A 16,327-nucleotide genomic window follows, 5' to 3' on the forward strand; every position below is an offset into this window, starting at 1 on the left:
ATATTCAGCTGGTGCTTAGCATGGCGGAGGGACTTAGTGGCCAGGAGAATGAGCAAAAAAGGCTGCTGGGCAAGGTGAAAGTGCAGCTGCAGGAAAAGAGGGACCTCTGGCTTGGAAATGAAGGGCCTTTTTCTGCTTTCAGTGAATTCTACAGGGAATTGGACCAACTAAACAAGGAGCTGGAGGTGCTCAAGACCTCACCTGATTCAGATCCACGGGAGGTAGACCGCAAAGAGGTAGAGGTCACAGCTATCACCAAGATGTTGTCCAAGGCAGGTGTCAATACTAATTTAGGGTGGCTTAAAGAAGATTTGGACTCCTTGCGGTCAGCTTGCTGCTAAAAGTGCCTAGAAGTGCTTTGTGATAAATTCAACTTTCTCAATAGATAAGGAGAATGAGTTGACCAAGTGGTTGGAGTTAAGACTAGATATGCTTCATGTTATGAAGTGCTTTGAGATAGGTCTAAACTGCTTACTTGAAGTAGGAATTGCTGACCAAGTGGTTAGAAAAGGCTTCATAGTGCTCACAAGTGCCTAGAAAGTGCTAACAAATGCCTTAAAAGCACCTAAAAGTGCTTTGAAGTGCTCAATGGTGCCTACAATATGCTTGAAAATGCTTAATAGGTGGTAAGAAAGTGTTTCAAAGTGGTGAAAGGGTCCTTCAAAGTACTTTGAAGTGCTTTGACATAGCTCTATAGTGCTTTCTAGGTGGTTATGAAGTTTTGACCAAGTGGTAAGTTTTGCTTTATGGTGCAAAGAAAGTGGTAGCCAGGTGGTTAGAAAGTGCTCCACAATACTTAATGGTGCTTAGAAAGTACTTCAAAGTGCTTTCAAGTAACCAATCTGTAATTTAAAGCACTTTAACTGCTCACAAGGAGTTAAAGTGGTGTCTAGGTGGTAAGAAAGTGCTTTGAAGTGCTTACTGTTGATCAATAGGTGGTCAGAAAGTGATTTGACATGATTTTTAGCTAAGAAAGTGGTAACCAAGTGCTTTGAAAGTGCTCTAACAAAAGTGCTTTGAAGTGCTTACTGCTGATCAATAAGTGGTTAGGAAGTGATTTGAAATTATTTTTGGTACCAAGAAAGTGGTAACTAGGTGCTTTGAAAGTGCTCTGAAGGTGCTTTGAAAGTGCTTTGAAAGTGGTAGCTAGGTGCTTAGAAAGTGGTGACCAGGTGGTTAGAATGTGCTCTAAAGTGCTCAATCGTGCTCAGTAGGTGGTTAAAAAGTGCTAACAAGTTGTTAGAAAGTGCTAAGAAATGACTAGAAAGCGTTTTGACAAGATTTGTCAAGAATTTTTTTAATTTGCTTTGAATTCTTTAGAAGAAGTTGAATAGAAGCATTCAACGTTGTGCACTTAATTCCATTCAAGCATGAAATGATCCTACTCTCCGCTGTTGTTTATGCTATGGTTGGTAGGAAAGGAATATGGCTTTGGAATTTGAATTAGAAGCCTTGACGTCTCGAAGAGAATTTATGGATACAACCATCAAATAGATCCAAGAAAAGGGTAGAGGCATCATTGTCCCCTCACCGTCGACTAAAGCCTCTGCTTTGAAACTGTTTGTGTGTATTGGGGGTGACTGTGTTGCATGTGGGAAACCCCTCTCAGCTAACCACATGGCAGGGTTCTTCTCGCTACAATGTCAACACAAATATCACCCCTTTTGATTTGCAGTTCTATGCGGCACTATAGCAGAGTGCACTCAAACATTGTGCACAGTAAAGATTCTAGAAATTGCCAAGTGCTCGGCACTCGGAATTGAGTACACAGAGCCGGAGGGTGGGTTCACTATACCTAGCTTCAATCCACTTGTCATGAGATAAGTCCCTTAACATGATTTTTTTTCTTCGCAAAAACCAATGCTGACAAAAGTTCTCGTCTGCTTGAGCTTGACGAGAACAATATAGAGCTGTTTGAACTTGACGAGAACAACACAGATCTATCTGAGCGTTTTCAGCATGGCAAGTCTGTTGTAAAACGTGGGGATAGAGTGGAGGACCCGGAGGATGAACCGTTCGTGGTTGAGAACCATGGCAAGGAAACCATTGGACTTGACTCTAGCAAGGTCTCAACCGACAACCAGGAAGGTAATGAAGTGCATATATGTAGTGTTTCATTTTTGTTCGAGCAGATTTAGGTTTTTTTCCCCTAAACCTTATTGTAATCCTAGAGGATAAAGTGGAGGATGCAGAGGATGTGGAGACATCTCTAGTAATTGAAGATACCCTAAGGAAGAAACGCAAGCGACAAGAGGAAGGAGTGCATCATCCAGATCCAAAGAAAAGTACTAATCAAGACCCCCCAAAACCCGCGCACATCGGAAACTTTGAGTTCCATGTGCTCTTTGTTCAATTTACTTATTTTGAACATAAGATAATTTTTTTGTCTCATGGTGTCAATCTTCACTACAATTTACTGGGTTTAGTTTTTTGGGCACTGTAGTAAAAATACAAGTGATGGTAATGTTTAGCATTGTGCTCAGGAAGACCTAGGGCACTTTGATTGGGAGACACCCCTAGTAACTCAATTTCGTGTCCCTCACCTTGCAGAGGATAATAAGCCTACCTTGATCATTAATATTAATGATTTGCTTATTGTCACTCATGACAAGAGAGAGGGACCAAGCCCGCCTAACGTGGACATGCTGCACTTTTGGAAGATGAAGCAGGACAACAATCTGAACCACTATGTGCACCATTTTGCATAGTGGTTTGTTCTTGGGGTTAGCCAGATTGTTGAAGTGTACGTCTGGAACACAAGCCCTTACCGAGACCTGGAAAAGAGGTTAGAACTGTGCTTGCCTCAGGCCCGCAGGTGCTTGAATGGGTGGATTGCAAAGGAGGCATGCAGTAGAAGCTCATGGCTTGACGAGCAAGGGGAACATATGCTCTTTCTAGTCTTGGGCACTTTTTGGAATGAGTTTCCACACTTCAACAAAGATAACACCCTCTTGCTAGATGAAAAATATCCTAGGTGCTGCTTGAACGACAAAGAATCCTATGTTATCTTGCATCCTCTACAGGACCAGACGGAAGACCAATGGGAGAGGTTTATGCATCATGAAGTTTTGCCATTTGTCTATGAGTGGAAGAAAATAGATAATCGATCAGAGTTGATCACTGCTTGTAAACTGGATGCTAGAAGAAGAGGGTGGCAGACTCTTCGAAAAGCTGAATCTGTGAGGGGAAAATTATCAAGCGGCAAAGGCAAAGTGCTGCCTCCACCACCTCCACAAACACGTTATAAAAGGCCGCTCTTTTGATCTCCGTTCTCAACCGAAATCTTAAGAGTTGTGTACCTGTGATCATTTATGTAAATACCCATGATGAGTTTAGAGTAACTCATGATAAAAGTGCAAGCTATACCACTTGTGAACTATGGACCACATGCAAGTGGTTGACAACTGTTTGCATTATGTAAAACTGGTAGCCATAAGCAAGTGGTAAAGAACCACTTGAAAGTGGTTCTGAACCACCTAAAAAGGACTTCTGGACCACTTGCAGTAGTTCTGAACCTTTTGCTAGTGGTTAAGATAGCTCTTTCTAGTGGTTTTGAACCACTTGCTAGTGGTTAAGAACCTCTTGCCAATGGTTCAGAACCACTTCCAGTGGTTAAGATAGCCTTTTGCTAGTGGTTTAGATAGCACTTGCTAGTGGTCTAGAACCACTTGCTAGTGGTTTAGATCTCACTTGTAGGTGGTTCTGAACCACTTGCTAGTGGCTAGGAACCACTTGCCAGTGGTAAAGATAGCAATTGCTAGTGGTTCAGAACCATTTACTAGTGGTTTCGATAGCACTTGCAGGTGGTTCTGAACAACTTGCCTATGGTTTACATAGCACTTGCTAGTGGTTAAGATAGCACTTGATAGTGGTTCAGAACCACTTGCTAGTGGTTTAGATAGCGCTTGCAGGTAGTCTATGAGATCGACACTACGTATTCAACCAAGTGGACCTAAAGCACTTGTAAAGGCTTTCTAGGTCACTTGCTAGGTCTTCTCCACTTGCAAGTGACTTGAAAGTGGTTTGGAAAAGGTTTTGAACCACTTGATAGTGGTTTAGTGAGCACTTGTAGGTGGTCAATGATATTGAAACTACGTATATAAGGGTGTCTTGACAACTTTTGGGTGGCTTTAATTTTTTGCAAAATCTGGTTGAAGGTAGTTTAAAGCACTTGCAAGTGGATGGCAAGTTGTAAGCTACATGTACTCAAAAGAATTAAAAAGTGTCAAAAACGCTTCAGCTTTTGGATAAGGAACATAAGTTTTTGAGGAATAGATACAAGAAAGTGGTACCCAATTAATCTTTATGACGTCAATGTGTTTTAAATCGGCTTGCTATCAGAGGGCATGCTATTGTAGATGTGCTCATACATGGTATCACTCAAAGTGTAGACATTAGGCTCATTTCTCTCAGGATACAAGGGGAACTTAAGGCATCGAACTACGAGTACATGGAAGCAGGAGGCCTATCATCTAATAATACATATCGATCGGAGAGTCCCTCGACTTTATTGTAAAAGTGCACCTCAACATAAAACAAGTTCTTCTTTGTCTGATTGTGCCACGCATCCTTCTGAGTCGTGGTGGATAGCCTCTTCTCCGTGCAACACCTCAGTATATAAAAATCAGAGTCTTCCTCCTCAGGGTTGATTGCAAAGTTATCTCCAACTCGTAAGGCATCGCTCAAATCATCGTGATGGCCAACATACATAGGTGCATCAATCTCCTCGTCACTTGAAACATCTTCATCTATGTCAGCCTCTATTGGTATGATCCTCAAGTACTGCCATGCTTCTACGTGAGCTTTGTTTGCACATCTTCTCCATTGACCATGCACACAAGCAAGATAGAAGCAGGATAGATTTCTACACCTCAGTACAATCATATCTGTTGAAGAGAAACCATTCACACAATGCATCGAATGTGATCCACTAATTTTCTTGCAATCCCATTCTATATCTCTCAGCACATCACTCACCTTGATTTCCCAAAAGACCTTATCAACCTTGTTCCTCGCGGATGACCAACAGTCTTTCCTATTGTTCATTAGGGAAGGTAATTGACCACTGTTGCTGCATTATACAGGGGGTGTCCATCCACCTTCAATTGCTCATGGGTTAATGCCCTCTTTATGACTACACCAGCACCGTCATGTTCACCTTTTCCATGACCTGACCCAAAATAGTTGTGCATCATCTCAAGCCTAGTAAACTGAGAAAACCTTGCAACAAAGAAGAAAGACCATCGTGCTTTGAGTTGTGATGCTACCATCAGACCATACCTAGTGTCGCTTTAAACAAAAAGCCTGGTCCTTCAACCACCGATCATGCAAAAGAAAGCAGTGTTAAACGAACAATGTGTCATGCACATTGTCATCGGATATATAAAAGTGGAGAAATTTTATGATGTCACCCATTGTCGAGCGCGCATAGCAGATGTAGACATAAATGCTCACCTGACTAGAATACCAGTGCATGGATTGGATCTCATTCTGAATTTAAAAACTGTAATTTTCTTCAAAGTCCACGACAGAGACAACGACATCACTTGGAAAACTCTGTAGACACTCTTTGAATTGGTTGGCCTACCATCTATAAATGTAGTTATGTTTGATAAACCTAGTTAGCTTGTCTTTCATGAATGAAATGAAAGTGGAGCACCTAATCTGCTGAATAACAAGATCTTTCCTTTTGTGGTGCTGGCCATCTTCACGTATAGATTCTCCACACCAATAAAAACCTTTGCAGCCACCTGAAAGTTGTCGTTGCGGACTCAGAGGACAACATTTGAGTTGTTTGGCACCGCACTGATCGCATTTTCCCATCAAGATGATGTGTAAATGAAACATGGAATTTTTTGGTTTAGGACACAAAAAGGACTCCCATAGTGTTGTGAGGCTCTCAAATGTTGACTTTGCAGCCACACATATACTTCCACTGACTGTGCAGGGTCACAAACATCACAAGCACAGCGACAAGATTCTCCATGTACTCCAAACCTACCTTGACACATTTGGTTGAAAGCATCTTTCAAGTAGATAGCTTGCACATGATATTCGCAACAACGGGTACAACGGTCTTGCAATTTTCGAACAGAAAAGGGCTTCAAATTCTCAATGCATCTCAACGAAAGGCGCACCATCAGATGCATTTCCTGAAACCACCTGTAAAATTCCACCTGCACAAAAAAGTAGACAATAAAGAGATAATGTGACAACAAATAACCAAAATGTTTGGTACCATCACTTACAAGTTATAACACCCACTCTCGTGTTTGTGAAAGCACATAAGAGAAACATTTATCACTAAGAAATTGTTTTTCATGTTTGAAAAGGGCTTTAAACTTCTTGAAACCACCTAAAGCACTCTAAACCATTTGAAGGTGATTGAAAAATGTCATGAAACCACTTTCAAGTGGTTTGTTTACCACTTTCAATCACCTTCAGGTGGTTTGAAATCTTCCAACATAGGTTCTCACTCAAGCTCTTTAAACCACCTGTAGGTGATTGAAAGTGGTTATTTAACCACTTTCAAGTGGTTTGTTTACCACTTTCAATCACCTTCAATTGGATAACACCCAAAACTCGGGTTTTTAAAAGCACTCAAGAGAGACATTAACCACTTAGAAGTGGTTTTGCATGTTTGAAAGTGGCATTGAACTACTTGAAACCACTTGAAGCACTTAAAACCACCTAACGATGATTGAAATAGTTTATGAAACCACCTGCAAGTGGTTTGATGACTACTTTCAATCACCTTCAGGTGGTTTGAATTCTTCCAAGTGCTTACATAGGTTTTCACTTGAGCACTTGGTAGATTTCAAACTAGTTAAGCACTTAAACCACCTAAATGTGATTGAAAAGGGTCATTAAACCACTTTCAATCATCTTCAAGTGGTTTGAAATCTTCAAGGTCTCACCCAAGCACTTAGCAGATTTCAAACCACGTGAAGCACTTAAAACCACCTAAAAAGATTGAAAGTGGTCATTAAGTGGTTTGTTTTTCACTTTCTATCACCTTCAGGTGGTTTTAAAACTTCCAAGCGCTTACATAGGTGCTCACCTAAGCACTTGGCGGATCGCAAGTGGTTTTTTAAATACTTTAAAGCGGTGACAAACTATTTCAGCACTTTGCAAAGTACAAGCTTTCACACTTAGGTGGTTGAAAGCAGTATTTTAGGTACTATGAGCACTTTAACTGATTTGCAAAGTACTTGAAGGGGGATTCAACCACTTTTTGATTGTTTTCTCAGTTCTCAGAGGGTTTTTACAGTTTGACTGTGGTTTTGACAGCTTGAAAGTGGTGAACAGTGGTCACTATACTACTTGATAGTGGTTTTTTACGGTCTGATTGTGGTTGTGATAGCTTGACAGTGGTGAACATTGGTCAATATACTACTTGGAAGTGGTTGATAATACCCGAGGTTGATGCAGCAAATGCAATGGATGCATAAGAACAGCCTTCTGTCGATACGCCTTTGGCATATGTCCTTCTTGTTCGGAGAGACTCGGGTCTCTGCTGTTCAGAAACCAAACACAACCTCCTTAATGTCCTCTGTGATGTTTGTAGAACGATGAGCTTGCCATTGACATGCTAAGACTGGAAAAGGACTATTCTCATCCTCTAAATGGAGTCGTGCATTCGCAAAACCAATGTTTCTTATGTGTATGCCCAACGATTTTGCAAGTGCTCTATCTGTAAAGGGACGTGCATCTACTTCGTCCCTCGAATTAATGCATGCCATCATTGTTGCCCTCTTGAAAAGCATTTCCGTGGTTGAGTGCGGGACCTTGACTTCTGACAAGGTGTTGCGAATGTTGGAAAGAACTGCTCTCTGTATAAAATGTGCCGAGTTCTGCAGGTTGCAAAATACTAGTTGTGCTGGAGTAACTGTTCAAAAATCTCTCCTTGGAGTTTGGTTGTCAATCCTTGCGTTTGCTCTTCCCAGCGCCTTGACATGGCACGAAGAATCTTCCTTTTCTGCTTCTCATCGAGCTAGACATCCTTCTGCTTGTCAGCACAAACAGTCTGCTCCGCTTGTCAGCACAAACAATCTGCTGCCTTTGCCTCTCTCTTTGTTCCCTTTTCTTTGCCGCCCAGTAATCGCGTAAGTAGCCTATGAACTGCTCGGGAAACTCTACTCGAGTGTGTACTGGTGGGCACGGATCCGGATCAAGAAAACCTGAAGAAAAAGAGCTCAACGCATGAACATACACCATGAAGAGCCCAGGCATCAACAAGACCAAACATGTCAGAAACACTCACACACACCTAACTGGCGAGAAGGCTCCATCCTGAGAGAGAGAGAGAGAGAGAGAGAGAGAGAGAGAGAGAGAGAGAGAGAGAGAGAGAGAGAGAGAGAGAGAGAGAGAGAGAGATGGAGAACTAAGCACACACAACAGAGAACCGTGCATTGAGGAAAGAAAGGGAATGTGATGCAGAAACACCGCAGAGTGAAGGAGAGAAAGACGCTCTGCTCTATGCAAAACCCACACACAGAGAATACCATAAACCTATATGCTTTGTGCCCACGCAGAGAAGGAGACATAGAGGGTGCTCGTTCGTCCAACACATCCAAGAACTACAGGGGGCAATAAAAAATGCATACCCCTCTTTTTTTAAAAAATTCCCTCCATCTTCATTCCTCATCATTGAGTTTTCTCCCCGAAAAATCAAATGTAGACTCAAAAGTTCCCCAGAACTACTTTAAAAAGGAGTGTCCAAGACAACCCTTTTTGGACCACCTATACATGCTTTCACCCAGACAGTGTTGTCGATTGCAAATGAGAAGGAGAGAAAAGGGTAGAAGTTGCTCCTATTAGCAAGTGTTTTTGAGGATGCTTTATATTGCTTTGGTGAATGCAAGTACTAATTATAGGGTTCCAATGACATGGACAAGGGAAGTAGGCCATTGATTTTTTTAAACCAATGTGGAAGTATAAAGTTTTAAGGAGCCTCAAATGCTAGTTGCTATCTCTTGATCCACTCCAATTGCATTATACACATGGACAAAGGAAAAATGTGTTGGATGAATGTACCTAAGGACATCATTGTGGATGTATTGACCTATGCAAGCATATCGATAGTCTGTGCTATTCAAGCCAATGTTGGCCATCGATCAAGCCCAACAGTAGGAAGCCCGTGAAGGACTGATTTTGTTTTGTCATCATTCAAAGATGGAGAAAGGGGTGCTCAATGGGCATCAATAAGGATAAACAACTAGTATTGCTAGGAAAAGTTGAATACCAAGGATATTTGAGTGGAAGGTGGAGATCAACCTTTGTAAGAGAGGAGAGGTCATTGGATGCACCATACTTGGCAAAGGAGGAGACGTTGGGCTCCTAGCAAAAAGAGGGAACTTCTACAAGTTTTGGCCAAGCGAAACCAAAGAAGAGGCTGAGAAAATGTGGTGGGATTCCAAGCTAAATGCGCTACAAACTTGCGTACTAGAGAAGCAGTGCAAAAGCGAGATCAACATCAACCAAGAAAGAAGAAGAGACCTCCTAGTAGCTAGACTAGGAATTGTCAAACAGAAGGTACCACTTGGTCAATCAATTATGGAAATTGAAGCAAAGAAAAGGGGAGTTAACATTCTATTCTCAAAGAACAAATTAGAGGACAAGAGGTTTCTTGGGCTTGAGATCTCAATAACTTCACACTAAAAGAATGCTACTATTTGTAAAGTGACGTTTTTGAACCCATATTGATGCTTTCCACACTAATGGATTATCCTAAGAGAGAAAGACACAGGTTTCATGTGTTATTAAAAGGCAATGACCACATGTGTCCTTATCATAAATCTTTATGGGGAGAGGTGATAGATTGTAATGAAAAGTTAAGAGAAGAGGGAGGCAATGTTTTTTGGAGTGTCCAAGAGAGGAGGGAGGCAATGCTTTTTGGAGTGTCCAAGAGAGGAGGGAGGCAATGCTTTTTGGAGTTAAGAGAAGAGGGAGGCAATGCTTTTTGGAGTGTCCAAGAGAGAGTATGAGCAAGGAGTGGACTTGTGTGCTCTTGCTTGTGAGCCAAAGGAAAGCTTGTGGAACCTTTCTATTCTTGTAGAGAACCCAAAAGGGGAGGGGAAAGCAAAGGAAATGAAGAAGCAAGTCTCTTGTAATGCAGTTATAGAGGAGAGTGCAACAAGAACGCGCAATGGAAGCTTTAGAATGTTTGTGAATCTCTCTCCATATGGATGAGGGACCAATGAATCTTGACAATACGAGAAAAAATATGTATAGGTAGGAGACATGCTTATAAGGCCAAAATCACCCATAGGAGAGGTTTGGTAGCACTAAAGGTGGCTGACTATAATCTATTCCATGTGTGGTAGCTGATGCTTGATGGATTGCTAGCAAAACTTTATGCCAAGGGAGAACTTGAAGGTAATGACTTTCTTCCCATGTTTTGTAAATTCCAAAAAAAATTTGACCCTCCGTTATTGGAATAGAAAAATGTCATGACCCTCCCACATTGGAGAGAAGCATACAATGACCCTTGAACACCGGAAGAGAACGCAAATATACGAGTGAAGGGCATGCTCCTTACGGTTCATACTTACATATGGTGCTTTCTCTTTTTTTATGGGCACAAGCATGCAAGCACATAATGCATTTTTAACGTTATTTTGAAAACCATGTTTGTACATTTTTATTGATATTGACATATGTTAACTCCCAATCGACATATTGATTTTTGAGAAGCAACTATGGCACGCTAGTCCAAAATGTGCTGGGAATCTCTCGCTATTTCAATTGCAGAACACGATTTCACATAAAAAGAGAGGAGGATGCCCATTGCCGCCCTCACAAGAAGAAAGCATGCGCAGCATCCACAAAGGCTCAAAAAGAAAGGGCAGTCAGCTTCCCCAACGTCAGATGCTGTGAGGGCTAGAGTGCAATGCACTTCATTACCTTGCCCTTTACTCCATTGCAAGTACGAGCAACAGCAGCATGCCCGCTTCTCAAAGCCTTCGGCGCAGCTGCAATTCCCATACACACCCTGCACGTCGAAGCAAGCAGCCATCTCTCTCTCTCTCTCTCTCTCTCTCTCTCTCTCTCTCTCTCGTGCATCGTGCAGAAGACATTGGAGCCTTCATCATGTGAGTACGCTTTTGCGAATATTGCTGTGTTGGGTATTTGACATCAGAGTGTGTGCCTTGTGTTCATGTCTCTTCGAGCGCCATCCCTCAAACTTTAGCAGCAGGGCCATTCCCCGCCTCCTTCATGACACAGGCTCTCTAGTAGTCCCAGTGCCGAAATGACGGTCAACGTGGGCTCCCTTTCACTACTTAATCTAGGCAGATGCTGCTCAAGTTTCAACACAAAGTCTATTGCCTCAGCAACCAAAGTCCCCTGATACATGTGTACATGACTACCCCAAGTCATATATATACATATACATACATGTATGTATATATATATATATATATGCCTTTGGGTAGTCATATTTATATAGAACACACACCCCCCCCCCCCCCCCCCCCCCCCCCCCCCCACACACACACACACACACACACAATTGTATATGTATGTATGCATGTATATGTGTGTATATTTTTATTTATTTATATATATGACTACTCAAAAGTCAAGACCTTCTCCATCAATAACACTTGAGCATCATCAATGTACCCCTATTTTTTGTTACTATTCTAAATATCTCATACAAGGGGGAAGGGGGGCTCAAGCATTCAAGTTCTGAAGGCAATTATACTACAATAGCTCAAGGATTGCCAACTATGTTGAGATATGCATGCTATGATGACTTCTAAGGTCTAAAGAAAGTAAACCTTTGTTCTAATGTGTTTGGCTATTATCAAAAACCTACCAATGGAACACAAAACCGTCACTTACCTCAACAAGTTTAGCCTAAAACTGCATTGTTTGACTTTTCTAACATGATATCTAAGCAAGAAGAAGCTAGAAGTTTCAAAACTTCTCTTTCTTCTTTTCCTTTGTATCTCCTTATCTAAAAGAGCATTTCATTTGACCTTGCATCTCTTTCAATAGTCCTCAACTACTAAAAGTACATGTAAGTTCATAAGGTAAACTAGGTTAATCGGCTAGGCTAATGATTAAACTTTCATTTAGACAGAGAAAAAAAAGGAGAGAAAAAGGACATTTCAAGTAAGCTGCCATGCAACAAATTGCTGGAGAAAGTACTTTTGACATAAAGGTAAGCAAATACTAAGTATGAAAAAACCAAGGCTTGATCATCATCTTGAAAAACGTATTTAAATGGAGCTAGGTTTTTAGTTTTTGTTATCTCCCTCTCTCTCTCTCTCTCTCTCTCTCTCTCTCTCACACACACACACACACACACAGAGTATCTTTTTGACACATTGGTGACATTGGTTCTTTTTTCATGGAGTTGAAGTGTGGGGTGGGAGTACCTCAAAGTCTACTTGGAAAGAGTTTGATAATATTCAAAAGTGCTTTCTTATAAACTTTCTCCAAGTTAAGACGCAAACACCATATGTGCTCCTACTACTTGAGTGAGGATCCCTTTCAATTGAGGTTATGGGCATGGAAGTGCTTATGGAGTACATGATAAAGATGCATCAAAACCCCTCACATCAACTTCCTATAATTGCATAGGAAGCAAGCAAAAGCATTCAAAAGATGCATAAAAGCACGATCTTGAGCACGGAATGGATGCATGATGGTTTGGGAGATTGGATGCATTACACTTGCTACATGATGGCTCAAAAAACTTCCAAGTGAGTGAAGCTTTTTTACAATACCAATGTATTATGCAACCCTATTTTCTTGAGCTCATCCCCTTGTTGGTGATATCATAGTCATTTTGAAAGTTGCAGCCCATACTATTGTTTTCTCCTCAAAGCAATAAGGTGTCAATATAAAATGTGATCTTTAAACTTAGGTCACCATGCCTCACCAGTTAATAAAGAAGATACAAAGTGGAAGCTCTCAAATTCTCCAACGCATAATGATGGCTCAACATTTACAAATAGAAAATTAGAAAAATTAATTATTCACATTTTCTTACAATCCCATGTTACATTGAAAAATGATAGTAACTTAGGCTTTGTTTTAGCTTCCACAACACTAAGGGCTCCTCATTTTCCCCCTACCTAATTTGGTGGCCATCTATGGACATCCTAGTAATGATGATCTTGACCTTGTGCCACTATGTGGTCAATAGCACACTTGTAGCATTTCATCATTTCTTGTGTTTATGGTGGAAACACTAAGGGCTCCTCATTTCCCCCAACCAATTTGGTGGCCATCTATGGCCATCCTAGTAATGATGCTCCTTACCTTGGGCCACTATGTGGTCAATACCATACTTGTAGCATCTCATCCTTTCTTGTGTTTCCATGTAAGGATGGCACTTCATGCTCTTGGACTTGATATGCTACAAGTCTACTATGTAACTCCTAATTGAGCACATGAATATTTTCCTTTGATGCTCAAAAAAGCCTATGCAAAAATCCTCCTCAAAATTGTACGTAAAGTGTGTTGTGGAAAGAAATTGCACCCTTTAGTAAAGTCCCATCATTACATTCTTGGAAGGTGTATTATGAGAGTTTGTACTCTCCTTCCAAGAATGATATGAAGGGGTGATCTTTTTTATTAAAAGTATAAATACAAGCAAAGATCATTAAAGTTGCTATCTTTGGCAACATAATGTAGGCCACATCTAGTGAATGTAGTGATAGTAGGTTGATGTGTTTCTTGGACATACCTTTTTTTATGCCTTTTAGTGATAGTAGATTGACATGTTTCTTGGACATATGTTTTTTTCAGCATTATATGGATAGTATGTTGACATGTTTCTTAAGCATAGTTTTTTCTCAGCTTTGTAGTAACTTGGGGAGATAAGGCTAGGTAATTTAACCATGGAGGATACCATTTTGCATGCTCTTCAAATGATTTAGACATCCACCTCCTCAACATCAAGCAATAGGTTGGATATATTTGGATAACCATTAGGCACAATCAAGTAAAAAACTCTCTCATTTTCTAGCCAAATCTTCTCTAACTAGCTAGTTTTCAATAATCTTTCAGAGACACTTCATCATATCCACCGAAGGCATTGGTCGCAAGAGTATCTTTTTGTTGTATTAATCTCTGGTGACATCCACATTTCTTTTATTGCCAAGTTTTCCTTTTGTTGGTGTTTTATCTAGCTAGCTTGTTTTTTCTTTAAATATATTCAACCAAGCTTATAGCCATGTATTGCATGGTTTGAATATTTTCTTGGAGGGATTTTACCTTCTCTTCATACATAGTTTTGGTAGATAGCCTAACTGCACCTTGGCCTCCTTAAACTAAAAAAATTGGTAGATCTGTGAGCATTTTGAGTGCTTCTTTAGGGGTCTTGTATTTCTCTAGGTAGCTGATACATTCTAAGCTCATCCATCCTCTTTGCTAAACATTTGTTCTTGGTGAACTTTTTGTGAAGTCTACAGTAGACCAAGGGATTGAGCAGTGTAGAGTTCTTCTTGAATTTTCTTTTCTGCCTCTTGATCCACTTATTATTATTTCTCATCAAAAGGTCTCTTTGAGTGAAAGAGTGCGTAGTGCATGGAATGCATGTGTGCGTGGTGCGATGCGGGAGAGGGAAGAGGAGCACAATGTTGTGTGTGGGTGGAGAAAACCTCCAAGTAGTGGGGGGATCTCCTTAGTCTTTAGTATATGAAGAATAAGGTTAGTGCGGTTAAAGGGTGGTTGAACACTCAACATCTGGCCCCCAGGCAAAGGCACATCACCTTTACTCCAGCAACCTCCCACTTAAAGGTGATGCATTGATAAATGGATGCTACTAGCTAAAATACTAGTATGTACAAGAAAATAGGTGAGAGACTCTCTCAACCTATGCCCACTGGCTCGCTCAGTTGATCTACATGCAACCATATTAGCTCTAGTGATAGGAGAGCATATGTGTCTACACTAGAGCGTGCATGTATACCTTGCAAGAAACTTTGTATGGTATGTATAGATCCATAATGCATCATGCTAGTGTTAATCATCGTACGATTGAAAATTCCTTCTACAAATGCTCCCACTATAGTTGCTAGGTTGAGCCTCGACACTAGTAGGTTGTACACAAGACCCATGAACACTGTCAAAATTTGTGCAAACCTGGCTATCCTACCCTACCCTTGTGATATGGCATGCACTGCATGATCAAAACTAATCATTATGTATGGATGTGTCATCATCAACACTGGAATGACTATGTCCCTTTCATCCATAGGCGTAACGGTGTCCTGACATCAACTCATCAACTGCTAACATGTGAATATCGAAGAGCTCCATCTGTTGGGGTATAAAGCCCAATGTGGTCGCCCAGGTAAGTGGGTGGGCCGCCAGGTATGTACACATATTCTTTTGTTAAAACCTAATAAGAACTCACTATGCTCTACACATTACAGGAGAGCGAGTTCACCATATCGTCGTGCTCTTCTTCTCGCACTCTCTCTCGCGTCGCACTTCCACTCGTACTCCTTCAACTGGTATCAGAGCTCAGATCGAGGCTCGGGGCAGCACTGCAGGAGGCTAGAGTCACCAGCTCAGATTGGAGTGAAATTCGACAGGCGAAGACACGGCCCCAAATCCTGTGGGAGAACCCGAAGGGCTTGGTGTTCTCAAAATTTCATTCTGAGCTCATCTCGGCCACCGTTCGGCTTCGACAAAGGTCTACGCAGGCCATTTTCGACTACGTGGTCTCGGCGGGTGCAGATCCGACTCTGCAAATTTGGGGTTTTCGGCCTACGACTGCAGGTGCTGAGGATATCGACACTCCCAGAGTGTTGATTTGTGGCTGTCTACACATCAAAGGACGGCTCACAGTCCTTGGAGGCGTGTCACATACGACACGGGCGCATCTACACACATACTGTAGGCGACATCCACTAGTTCATCAGGTAGCTTGTGTTTGCTGCTTGATATTCCAGATTTCATCTTGACATTGCAGGTACTTTTACATGGGATGTATTGTCAGAGATGATGTATGTTTGTTGAGGGTTTGCTGCCTGTGAGTCACGCAGCAAACAACAGCCGCAACGGTTACAGCATATAGTGGGAAATTTGTGGATGTATGACTTTGTGGGAAGTCTATGTACTATCAGATTTACTGCAGCCTTTGTTGAGGGTCGAGTGAGGTTTTATTGAGCTGGGGGATTCTCGAATGTTGAGATCCTTTCGGTGATACAAGTATTGGAGCGATCCCTCGAGCACCCTTAGATAGGCAGCTAGGATGTATTGACTGTGAGTTAGACAGTTGGGATTGCATCTTTGCTTTACTGCCGTTGAGGCATTGTCACAGTCTATGCTTACAGGACAGTGACAGAACAGTGAGAGACAG

General features: G+C 41.4%; 1 protein-coding gene across 5 annotated transcripts in view; it reads left to right on the forward strand.

Moving 5' to 3' along the window:
* The first annotated feature begins 10,920 nt into the window (after positions 1–10,920).
* LOC147448180 (plasma membrane ATPase-like) overlaps positions 10,921–16,327 on the forward strand; it is a 167,821-nt gene continuing 162,414 nt past the window's right edge. Inside the window, exons 1-2 of one of the 5 annotated variants that reach the window (XM_086524040.1) lie at positions 10,921–11,093; positions 12,089–12,169. In XM_086524040.1, the coding sequence (XP_086380166.1) occupies positions 12,131–12,169 (39 nt within the window). In that variant the 5' untranslated portion in view covers positions 10,921–11,093; positions 12,089–12,130. Of the gene's footprint in view, positions 11,094–11,241; positions 11,264–12,084; positions 12,170–16,327 lie in introns of those variants that run through there. The other 4 variants (XM_086524039.1, XM_086524037.1, XM_086524036.1 and 1 more) reach the window with 4 other exon arrangements.

Source organism: Adiantum capillus-veneris, chromosome 11 (genome assembly GCF_014529385.1).
Source record: "Adiantum capillus-veneris isolate H3 chromosome 11, ASM1452938v2, whole genome shotgun sequence".
NCBI classification, from domain to species: Eukaryota; Viridiplantae; Streptophyta; class Polypodiopsida; order Polypodiales; family Pteridaceae; genus Adiantum; species Adiantum capillus-veneris.